The following is a 12,720-nucleotide window of genomic DNA, read 5'->3' as shown; positions in this document are numbered from 1 at the left end:
AGATCACCAAGTTCAAACATTAATCTCTCCAGTGATAAATGTATTCCTTCTTCTGCTTTCTAACAAAAGTGTTGATGACATCAGCTGAAATAATTAGGAATATGTTGGATATACCTGGCAGTTTCTAACTAGAACATCATCCACCAAGCAGGCAATACTCAAGATACTGATATTGGTTCTATCAGCCAACATCTGTGTCAATCAACCAGGGAACAGCTGGACTAGTTATAGATTCAAGAAAATAAAACATCAATTCAGTAAACATTTAATAAAAGCAGACTCAAGAGAGGAAGCAAAATCATATTTTAGCATATTTCATTTATTGTACATCCAGAGAGCATCGGGCTGGCTTAGCATTCTGCTTCCATGCCACTACTACAGCAACAAGAGGCTGCAGGAGCCGAGAAAGCAAGGCAAACTTACATCAGAAGAGGCAAATCTGAACGTAGTGGAACCAGTAGTTGGATTGTCATTTTGTTTTTCTCTGTGCCAAGCAAAGCCCTGAAGCAGCTACATATACAACCAGGGATATTGCAACAAAAGAGGGTGATTTTTTTTTTAAGTAGTTAATTTCTTGCTGATTCAGCTAGCTCAGAATAAAGCAAATTTCTGCAGCATTCTCAGAGCTTCTGCAGGGTGCAGAAAGCATTTACTGCCAAACAGAGCTTAAAAGAATAGTCAGGTTTTGTGTTCTGTGGCAGTGCAGTACCCATGTACTTCTACAACACTAAAAGGCAGTTAAAACCTTCCTCTTTATGTCTGCATTTACTACAGAATGAGACTCCATAGCTGCTTTTACATACACTATAAATGAACCCACGTTCTGCTTGCATACACTAACAGGAGGCTGTATCCTATAAATTTTAAGCAGCTTCAACTTTTGGCAAAGCACCTGATGACAGAAAATGACATTACATAAACACAGAAATACATGTTTCCACATATAAACAAATGCACCACTTAATGCTGCAAAACAGCATCATTACCCAGTTGGGACCTCCCACTATGTCACAAATGACAACAGTTAGAGTACAACAACAACCACCCAGTAACTGCAATCACAAATGCATTTTGAATTCTGTTTCACGATTTTGTGGGGCTGACTTGCACTCATTGTGTTTCTAGGGCATCCAGAAGCATGACAAACTGACAATTCTTGGAAACCACATTTCTCAAAACAGACTGAGAATACTGTTTTCATTTTCTCTCCATCATGACGTTAAATGTAATAAATATAGAATTAGAAACAGAAATAACATTGTTTCTAAACAATTTGTGTAACACACTGTCTGGAAGGGATATATTAGGCCAAGATTTGAAAAAAACTGTCCTCTATGCATGGACATGTGATGCTTGTACTTACACTTCTCAAGAACTATGAAATATCTACACATCTAGGTGCTAGGATTTACACACCAGAAACCTGTTCTTTCAAAAGAGTTTCAAGCTTTGTGTGAAAGCTTTGGTTAAGTCAGCTAAACCTGATGACAAGTGCTTAGCCAGACCATCAGATGTGCCTAGAGGTACCTAATGCTTGATTCCTCTCAGATTAATTGAAATTTACCTTGCTACTTGTTCTGAAAAGTCCATCAAAGCACCTACCAATACAGTTAAATACCTACATTTTAACTTATGTCTCAAGTCTTACTGAAAATCATAAAACCAAACACTCTACATCACTTGATCCTTCTGAAAATGCTGCTGAACCTGTGCCAAGGTTTGCATCCTTGTGTAGCTGATGGTCACTAAAAAGTGAGTTCACAGAACTGCATTTCCTTTTAGAAGTCGGATGAGGCCATTTTGAACATAATTCAAGAGCACTTGACAGTCTACAGACTTTAGCTAAGATCAAGAAAAGTTCTTTCCTTCTGGGAAATAAAGTTATATGTTTTCAAACCTCAGAAGAATTATTTATCTATCAGTGCCAATGAAGTGAGTGCAGAGGGGATATTAAAACCACAGTGCTATACAGTTCCTATGTGGGTCTTAGCTATCTCCTCAGAGTTGCCATGGCTATATACAATGCCCTTTCTGGAATGCTGTGCTAACTAGCTAACTGTACCTCAAAAACAAACCCATTCTTTCATCATGCACAAAATCCCTCTGTTTTCCAGAGATTTTGCATATTAAGGAATTGCACTGGAATTGTCCAAGTAAGACTGTGCTGGACTGTACACAGCTATAAGACTTCATCCTCAGTACTACCAACTACGCAAAATTTTATCAACACACTGACTCAAAGTACAGCTGCAGAACATGATGTACTCATACCCAGATATTGCTTGTGTTGCCCTACAACAAAACCCAAGCATAATGGCACAATTATAAATCTGTTCCCACTATCACTGAAGTTAATGTATTTTACTACTGCATTGCAAACCATATTAAATTTGGTGTTTACTTAAACCCCAGCTCCTGGATTGAGGTGAGTATGGAGAAGTATTTTAAAAAGTTCTTCAAGACAAAAAAAATTGCATATAAAACCATAAAATATGTGAACACCACAGGTTCTAGAAGTAAGAGCAAACAAAAAGAACTCAGATATTAAAACATATGTTCTTTTGAAGCAGAACTTATTATTTTGAATGACTAAATCATGATTTCTCAGTGAATAGTAAAAATACTTTAATAGCAGTACAATCAATCGTGTACATTCTCTGTGATGCAAAAACAGGAATGGAATTCGGCGCACTGTGTGCAAAACTGCCACCTCAGTGCCGTTCATGCCCCAATTTGGTAAGGAATATGAAAGATTCAGCTTAACCAAGTGAAACTGAATGAGTAATTATCAATGACTAAGTGTCTGAGTGTATGCTAAAACCAAAGATTGCCCTAGAGGCTATTCTTTCATTTCTTTCACTAGTTTTTAAAAGAGGTATTAGAAGCCATTCATTGTTGCAAACTATTATTCGTACACTCCAGGCTTCTTCAAAGGTGGTCAGCTCTTGGGTATCTAGTTTTGGACCCACTAATTTTCAGCTTTGTAATCACTACAATAAAAATATTGATGAAAAAAAAAAAAAGAGAGAGAGAGAGAGAGAGAGAGAGGCTGTCTTCACTCTTGGCCATTTCCCATAGCCGACTTCATTTTTTGAGTACACTTTAAAAAAGAAGTACTCACACAAAGTTAATGTCTCAAGTCACAAGGCAGATTCATCACAATTCTGGCAATTCAACTCTTTTGGATGGTAAATTGGGGGTAACAGCAGTTCAGATCCTATGAGCACTGGCTGAGCAATCATTGTTAGTCATAAATTCAAAGCAAGTTAAGAAACTTACATAAGTTTTCTGGTAATGCTGTCACTGAGTTACAACCTTGTCAATAACAATGTATATTTTAAGTGAGAGGACTTCTACAGAGTCTCAGAAGTGTTATTTATCTATAGCAGAAGCATTTCAATCTTCAAACTAAGAATAAAACCACAGGCCTATTGAGGCTTATGGCAAAACTCCAGATGGGTGCAGAACTGCAACCTGCCTACAAAAAAGGGAAACTGCTTCAGATTTAACTTTGGAATTGCAAATCCCATCCTGATATTTTTTATTAAAGTTACTGGAGATAGCATGTAGATCACAATCTCTTTTCTGAACATCAGTATGCAATGTGTTCAGTGACTATAAGACAATATTCCAAAGATTTTTTCACAAAGATGGTCTCCAAGTTCACTATGTCATATAATAGACATCAGATTTTTGGCCCTGCAAAACTCAACCTTAAAGACATTTACTATGTTGGTAGTTTTTGGCAGACTGGTTATGGCAGAATCACTATGAATAAGATAATGTTTTCAGCATGTATATCCTTTGTATCTAAAATATCAGAGAGACAGGAAAAAACACAATGCAGGCAGGGATTGCAGAAACATAAATCTTGGGAGCAACCAAGTTTATCCAATGATTAAGTGACCTCCAAAAGCTTTCCCTTACATAGAAACCCAGAGCTAATGCTTCTTAAACATCCAGACGTCATGTCCTTGCTGTTATTCTCCCCTTAGACATTAGAAACCCCATGGTCTTTGGAGATTAAATGGACTGACTTGTAGAGGGTTTCATTTGACTACAGAAACCTAAGAAAACATCAGCATAGACATGATTTGAAAACAGTACACCAGAGAATACAGCTAAAATGAATCCATGTGTAACATTCTTAATGATATATATTCATCTATAAGAATCTGCTAGCTATCATTTCTTGCTGCCATTAATCCATTAGTGAGAATACAGAGATACACACAGACTCACATACACTTCATAACAAGTATACCACCACCTAGCTGCGTGGTCTAACAATGTTTTCAGAAGGATAAGGTAGTTGGTTGCCAGACTGAGCACCTTGCCTTTTCAATTGCCAATATGGAGTCATATGAACTCCAGAGATCACTTAAGCAAAATAGGACTTAGATAGTTCTATTTTATTAGCCTAGACGTTTGTGAAAATCTGTAGTTTTGACAGCTCATCTGCTACAGCATGAAAAAAGGAGGAGCCTTTTAAACCATATACATGAATACCTTTGAGGCCAAGGTCAATGTACAGAAATACATAGAGTTTGTGGAATACCATTAGCTTCTTTGGAGAGATTCATCATTTAAATATTTAAAAACAATTAATTATTCAATGTTGCAGCTACCATTTGGTGGTGAAGGTTTTTTGTTTTCAAGAAAAATATACAGGTATCATTTGCTTGCATTACCACTGGCTTTAGATGAATACAGTTCCATCCATCTCATTTACATTGGCATGTACCAGAAAATAGGGGCTTTAAGACTGCAGAAGATCACAGCCAAAGCTACCTGCCCCTAAATGATGTCCTGAACTATTTATGCCACTGCTTTTGGTCACAGAGCAGAGGTAGTGAAAAAGGTAGCTCAGCAATACACAGTGGTAAACTATTTACCAGGTTACCTTATGAAAACTAACTTATCTACTCGTAGAGGAACTAATCTGCCCTTGACAAAATAACTCCCAAACTTGAGACATTGCACATCTGTAAGGGCAGAGCACAGTTCAAATCCTAATGAAACACCATGCTGTGCTTGTTACCATGCTATGAAGAATCAGAAAGGGTTCCTATAACCAAAGTTAACTTCCATTTCTTCTCAGGAACAGCTACCTCTTTTTCACAACTTCTCATGTTAAAGTTTTCTTTGCACTACACTCATACCACATTTCCACCACATTCTTTGAAAATGGTCATTATTTTATTCTGTACCTGCCTCAAGCCGGATGAAATTAATCAATTGCACATAAGTGATGTGACATAGTCTTGTGACCTTGCCCAGCATCCAATTGTTTCTAATTGATTAGCTCCAGACATAAGCACTTTAATAGCCAAAAACAACACAAGTGGAAGCTATGGTACAATATTAGGGTAGAACGACTGTGTGTGGTCCATATAGTATGGCCCCAAGCAACCAATTAAAGAATTAATGGTTATTGGACACCAAAAAATGTTATGTTAAATAATGTAAAATACCTTTAATGTGCCTAAAATTGTGATAAAACATCTAAAACTTAGGAGCAGAAAGGCCTCCTACAAGATTTGGGTTAAGTGTTAATGACTCAGATATGTCCAATAGTTTACAATATTTTAAAGCACAATCAAGACCAAAAAGTTTGACCTGGATTAAAGTGTTCATAAAGCTATTCACAATAGCCTATTGATTACTACAGTGTGTTTGGGTTGTTTTTTATTATAAAGAGACAAGTGATGCTATGCCAAACCATTCGTGGAAAAGAGGAAACTATGCCACTACTGGTTCCAGTTCTACAATAAGAAAAATATGAAAGAAAGAAAAAAAAGACCCACAGGAAAAATACTGTAGAACAAAAAGAATTATCTCCTCATAACCAAAGGGCCCAAACACGAAGCTGCTATTTCCCTTCTCTGAACTTCTATTCTTATCTTGAGCAGAATTATTAACTGAACTCTACTTACTACTTTTGAGTGTTACGCAGGCCCCACTACTCAGCTGTTTGCACACAAAATTACAAGCTGCAGAGACACAGCAAATCAGTAACATTTTTGTTCTTGCATAAGAAACATGCAAGCAGAAAGCAGAAGATCCCATTGCTGCCCTGTCTGCTTGGGCATGTACTGAATGCACTGTGTTTCACTGCATACCTAGTCTGAATCTTATAATTTTTAACTTAACACAAGCCCTTTATTCAAATACCCAGTGTATTTTCATGACTAGCTGCTACCATAACACAGTTACAGGAGATGTTCATCAACAAGTGTTCATCAACAGCCAAGTGACTTGCAGCACACAGTGCACTCAGTGCTGCTAAGGATAGGTTGGTGCCCCAATCCCACTATCTTAAATATCAAAGTTCACCCTTACTCAGCTGTCTAGTAGAGTCTCCCCGGTACTTCACACTCCTTTTGAATTTACTCCTCCAATATTTTCCAAGGCAAAATTCTTCAGAATATAAGTTTACACAATGCACAGCACAGGTTCTAGTTTGAAACCACCATTTCTCAGCATTGCAACAGCACAAACAAAACTTATTTCAATACTTTAAAGCCCTCTATCTACTGCAAAAAATACTCTTCAGTTTTTTTATTTGTCTTTTTATAAAGATTTCTGGATTTGGGTGTATTTAAGACTGAACAATCCCCAAAACGTTCTGTGCTGTGGGAACTATCAATATAGAGAATGACATACTATAACAACATCTCTGCTCCATGCCAGCACACCATATTTCTTGAAATACTCACTTCTTGGAACTGATTAGGCTCATGTGTCAGGCAATAGATCAGTTGGCAGCTATGGTTTTCCTCCACGATTCCTGTATTCATTGAACACTTGAAGCTAAGACCCTTTTGGACCACCTTCCTCCCCACACCTTTCCCCAACACTGCCTTCACCTTCCAAGTGCTTTAGATGTTTCTACTCAGGTATTTATATAACCCTTGTCACTTACAGTATCTTAACATTTATCAGGTGCTAAACCCCATGAAGTCAAAGATCAGCTGTGTTGCCTAGAAAGACCAATGGCATTACACATCTGGCAAGATCTCCCTTCAGTTCCCATATAGTAAAGTCAGGTACAATATTACCAGGAAGACAGAGAATATTAATTTCCCACATGGGTGTCTTTGAATTCAGTTCAGTGAAAGGAAAACTTTCTCAACTGGAGGCTTTTATTTACAGTGCAGTTACTTCAATAATTTTGTGTTTTAAAGACAGTAATTCAGAGTATGCAGCATCATCTGATAAAGGCCCAAACACCACAATAGCAACAAGTCCATTACCTACCTGTAAGTGAGCATAGAGAGCAATAGCAAGCCAGGTGATCTCCCAAGACAGCCCTGTGGCTTTAGGGACCGCCATCCTCATGCCTTGGGGCTCTGCTGAGAGAAATTGTTTCACTTTACAAATAAAACCAAGTGAACCTCGCCAGAATTTCAATAACTAAAGCAAACTGCACAAAGGCATGGAATCAGTCTTTTTGTAGAAATGCACTGCAATCATCGGTTTTGTGCTGGTCAGAGGAGACTCAATGCATGCAATGAGCACGGCCTGCAGAGTGAAGTAGATCCAAACAGAACAGAAATGGGTGAAAATGGAGAAGCTGGCAACAGTAGGTAAGTTTGACTAACTCTTGAATGCAGAATTTAACCAAATTGACGACCCTCCCCATCTTGACATCTAGAAGGTAAAATTTAGGGAGCCCAGGATTTCTGATGCACTAATTCAGCACTTTCAACCACTCCAAGACGAGAGCCCAGCCCTAGGACTTCAGCAATCATTTGCACTGCCTTTGAGCTTAACAAATCAGACACTTAAGTGATCTGGGCGGAGAAAACAAACATCAATTTAGTGATTATCACCATTATAGGGTGAAACCATCAGTCATTTTTACAAAAAACTTAAATTTAAAATTGCCCCCCCCCAAAAAAAAAAACAAACCACAAACCACAACTATGCAATAATGCTCCAACTTCTGTTAATTCCCAGTGTCACTTTTTGCTTCAGAATGATCATTATCAGAGCTTGAAATATTACAAGTTCCATGCCCCCTAATATACATGCAGGCAAAGAGTCCCCCCCTTCCCCTCCTCCCAGCCACCACCCCACTACTTCCCAAGCCCCACAGTGAACACAAACCTCTCCTTCAAAAACAGTACTGCTTTCTAAAAGGTTAGCTACTCCACAGGAAAACCATCTATCCAAACCAGCTCTTGCACCTGTCAGCTAAACATAATTGAGACTCCTTACAGAAGTACATTTTCCTTCCTTTCCTTCAAAAATAAAAAATTAAAAACTCCCCTCCCTCCCAAAACCTTTAGCACTCCTCGATGCTTCTGTCATTCAGAAGTTTAAATCAACTACGGCAATAAGGAGGATTACTTTTTTCCTCCCTCGCCAAGCACTGCTGAAAGCCATTAACTGGCAAAAACTCAGCGGACTCTTGCACCTCACAGAGGTCGGTGCCTGAGCTCCCCAGAGGCTGTACCCAGGGACCCTGCCCAGCGCCGCGTCCGCTGTCCGCGGAGCTCGGCTCTGGGCAGCAAGTCGGGGAGGCTGCAGCTGCCCATGGAGCAGCCCAGGCTGCCGCAGGGCTCTCGGACCTCGGCACGGCCGCCCGCTCACCCACCTGGTGCGGCAACGCGGCGCCCGGCTCAGCGGAGAGAGCGTAGCGGGGCTGGGTCCGGCTCTGCCGGCGCCTCTTTCCCGTTCGCCTGTCACGGCACCGGGGATACAGCATCCTGCATCACGAGCGGCGGCCCCTCCCTCACGCCAGGCTCCAGCCCACCGCCGTACGTTCGCCAAGGTCCTACAAGCTGCTGGCAACCGGCCGCCCCCGCAGCCCGGCCCCGGAGAGAGGCGCCCGGGCGCCTCCACCTGCGGCGCGGGGCCGTGGCCTGCCCCGGCCCGGCGCCCGCTCCGCCGCGGCTCGGCACCCCCCGCGCAGCCTCTGCCGGCCCGGCCAGAGCAAGCGGGCGACCGGCCAAGGCGGCCCGGCCTGCCCCCCCCCCCCACCCTCTCCTGTCGCCCAGCTGCAGAGGCACTGGCGGCTCCGGCGGCCGAGACCCCGGCAGCCCCTGACCAAGCGGTTCGTCTTCCCCCGAGGGGCAAAAGCTACCGTGAAGTCAGCCCCCAAGTCTGATGCAAAGCAGTTTCCAAAACCGCAACCATCCTGTGTCTCATCTCCAAGTAACTCTCACAATACAGCTGCAGAGCTCACACCAAGAAGGTCTTTAATCCTGTTGCCCTCCCATATTTTTAGGCTTCCTACTGTAAATCTGACGAGTAGGTCTCACACGACCGTTTCACGCTCCTTCCCCTCTGAGCTTCGGGCTGCTAAACAGCAACACGAAAATCCTCTACCTTTGCGCTACGGCTTCCACGGACGTCCCAGGCTTTCGTCGAGTCGGCTAAGAGCAGCACACACAAAAAGGGCTATTTTCCTTGCCACTTAAGTTAAAAATACGCTCCAGTGAACTAAACATAACCGATGAAGAGTTTGCTCAAATATGTTGCACTGGAAACGTTTCCAATCTGTTCGGGTTTCTCACCAGCACGGGAACGCGCCTCCTCCATGGTTAGGAGCAGGGCGCCCTCTGCCGAACGCAGCCTGACCGCACAGGCGCGCCGTGGCCAGGACTGGAGCTGGAGAGCGAGCAGCCCGCCGAGCTGAAGTCCCGGCTCCCAGGACGTGGCTGAGTTCGCACCAGCACCTGCTGCTCTGCCTCCGCCGTGCCACTGTAAAGCTCCTGGGGCCCCTCTGTCTGCAGGTTCACCCCGACGTATGAGGAAAACTGTTCCTTCCAGTCTGCACATTACCACGGTAATAGGCTGTGCGACAGCCAAGAGTACTGCTAAAGACCTATCTTTTTGTTTTTGTAACACAGTCAGCTGAAAGTGTATCAACTTTCTGGAAAGCTTTGCATTCCACCCATTTCAGTTGCTACAGTTACTTCACCACAAAGTTTTTTAGCTATGATTTCAGTTACACCTCTGCAATTTGTTATCTTCAACAACAATACACCAGTGCAGCCAGCTGGTACTTTAGACTTAATCACAAGTAATTTTTAGGCCACAATTTAGCCACTAGATCAACTGATGCAGAAAAATTAATTGTTCTGTCCCAACACTATGGCTAGTAGAACTATGAGAACAAATCCAAGACAGGTGGAAGACTAGAAGGAGAGCAACTAGAGGACAAAGCTGACCCTGCAGACCTGCCATCTAGGTAGTTTGAATCACCCCTATGTAGAATATTACTCATCTTAAAATTCCCTACCCCTCAATAGTGAAGCAGGCCCCTGGATCTCTGCATCAAAAGCTGTGTGCCAGATGGGCATATTTATATAAAATATCTCTGGATACTTCTAGCCAGAGTCAGTTCCTAACACTGACATTAGATTAGCCTCAAAAGTCTGGCCCTGAGATTCCAATAACATCTTCTGAGTTTGGACCCTGGTCAGCATTTCTTCACTTTTGCCTCTTTCAGTGATCTCTGTGTTCTCTGTGTCTCAGTCCAGCTGAATCTGATACTTTCCTTCAATGCTACTTGTGGTCATTTGCTTCAGATCTGTCCGCTGTCTGCATTCCTAACCATCACGTACACAAGTCTTAGAAACATTTGCTCATCTCCTGCAACCAGGGAGCAGAAAAGAACTTGTGGAAAAGCCTAGGCTGGCTCACACCAGATTCAGCAACCTAAAGCGAGGCTGAAGCTCACATATATAATTTGGCCTGTGATCTTAGTCCCAGGTCATAGGTTCCATGTCTGATTTCATACAGCCTTTAAGAAAACAGAGCTAAGCACCTGCAAGATTTACTCCCACAGGGAGATTTCAGAAAGCAACATTTTGATAAATAACACTAATACCTTGTGGTACCTTACCTAGTAAAACATGTCTTGCCTAAGCTACTGAAATTACAGTGTTAGCCACATTCTCCTCCACCATCTATGGTCTGGCTTTCTTTTATTACACTGAAATAATTCCATTTTGGGAAGAAGGTGAGCACCCAGGAAATAATAGTATCGGCATCATAAAAATAGCCTTAGACTACTACTAGAAACTAGAAAGGGGTTTGGACGGCTTTTAAAAGGGCATGTTCTTATGTGAAAATCATTCTCTTTTACCCAGTTTAATTTTTTTCACCTCAGCCTCACTCCACACCACTTCCACTTTACCTTCTAGACCTACAGTAAACCTGAAAGCTTTGAGATACTGACTCCTGTTCATAGATATCCACAATGCCTTCAGCTGAGGCAAGCAAAAACAAACTCAGGTGTCCAGACAAGATCTGTCTGAAAACAATCACTTCAACATTTGCAGCACCTGCAGCTCCATGGCAGGCTCCTTTGATACACACTCTAAAGGTATAGTAGAAGTTTTACAGTAATTCTGCAAAAACTAATTGACCATTCAAGTTTAAAAGAAATCACCCTTTCATAAGGAAACATTTCACTTCCCTTCTGCTTACTCTGCCTTGTCTGTATGGATTATAAACATTTCAGGGCAGCAATGATTGCTCTTTATCTATTACATTATGCTTGTACAACCTCTGGTTCAGTGTCAAGTCCTTAGCTTTTAGCAATTTTACCACAAAGTCTTCGAATTCCCACTCATGCCACATTAGCTTTGCAGAGTCAGTGTAAGATTTTTTCAATAGGAAACTATCACAGTGCCCTTAACTCTCAGAATTGATATCCATAGCTCCTGTATTTGGCTCTTGCTACTAGCAATATTTATTTTTTTTTAAATTATTAGATATATGGTTTTCTTTTTCTGCTCTCTAAAATATGCATGATTTAAATGGTATTAAATATGACAATTGTAAACCCCTTACTCTTCATAAAATTGTGAAATATGGGCATTTACACTTACTCCATTGAACATGTAATCATGACCTTGTCCATCTGTACAGCTGGGATGGTCTCTAATGAGGAAGCTCATTGAAAATCTGATGGTCCTGTCTTTTAGTTTGTATTGACTTAAGACTGCATGTAATCACTACTGAACATAGACATGAAGCATTTTGTCATTCGTTGACTTGCATTCAATTGTAATAGAAAATTTCAACATACACTCAACAGTGCAGGCAGAGATAGCTGAGAGAAAAAAGATCCTGCAAGACATAACTGAGGGCAAAAGTGAAGAAAATTAAATCTCTAGTCTAGTAAACAAAAAACCCTGTTCAAACACATCATAACCACCAGATTTCACTCTCAGTGAATAGAAAACCTTCATATCTAAAAGAGAAAACCCAGATTTCTCTCTCCTGAAATGCCTGTCCTGAAATGCCAGGTATACATGCATCAGCATACTCCACTTCATAAATGTCATTTCCAAACAAGTTCAGCTAAGTAAATCTGATGGTTTTGATGGTCATTCTTTTATATCACAAGTGTGTACCACTCAGGAAAAAATATGTTTGGCTAAACTACAAATTTAAAATCCATTGAAACACTGCAGAACAACATTTGGCTCATAAATCAGCATTATATCTAATAAATACCAAAACTGGAACTATCCTGCTGAGGCCCCACGCAGAAACTGAATTTTGGGTTGAGGCCTCAAAGTTGTCAGTAATAGAGCTGCACCTGATTGACTAATAAAATGAAAATGTTAAATTTCCTGTAACTAGCCATGAGAACCCTGACTCAATATAATCAGTTCTTTGGCCCTGCATTGTATTTGTACAGGGTGCTGCTTGTTTACTCTGAAATAACAAGCTCTCTGGGGTAGAGAGCAATCA

General features: G+C 41.1%; 1 protein-coding gene across 6 annotated transcripts in view; it reads right to left on the bottom strand.

Moving 5' to 3' along the window:
- Positions 1-9,757, bottom strand: part of ADAMTSL3 (ADAMTS like 3) — a 185,350-nt gene extending 175,593 nt beyond the window's left edge. For 3 of the 6 annotated variants that reach the window (XM_064157733.1, XM_064157737.1, XM_064157738.1), the window contains exons 1-2: positions 8,603-8,768; positions 7,261-7,352 (exon numbers count right to left, since the gene is read on the bottom strand). In XM_064157733.1, coding sequence (XP_064013803.1) covers positions 7,261-7,341 — 81 coding nt within the window. In that variant the 5' untranslated portion in view covers positions 7,342-7,352; positions 8,603-8,768. Of the gene's footprint in view, positions 1-6,719; positions 6,863-7,260; positions 7,356-8,602; positions 8,769-9,336 lie in introns of those variants that run through there. The other 3 variants (XM_064157735.1, XM_064157734.1, XM_064157736.1) reach the window with 3 other exon arrangements.
- Between the last annotated feature and the right edge of the window lie 2,963 nt (positions 9,758-12,720).

This window comes from Pogoniulus pusillus, chromosome 17 (assembly GCF_015220805.1).
Source record: "Pogoniulus pusillus isolate bPogPus1 chromosome 17, bPogPus1.pri, whole genome shotgun sequence".
Lineage (NCBI taxonomy): Eukaryota > Metazoa > Chordata > Aves > Piciformes > Lybiidae > Pogoniulus > Pogoniulus pusillus.
The sequence above is the reverse complement of the archived record's forward strand: the minus strand, read 5'-3'. Positions and strand labels throughout refer to the sequence as shown.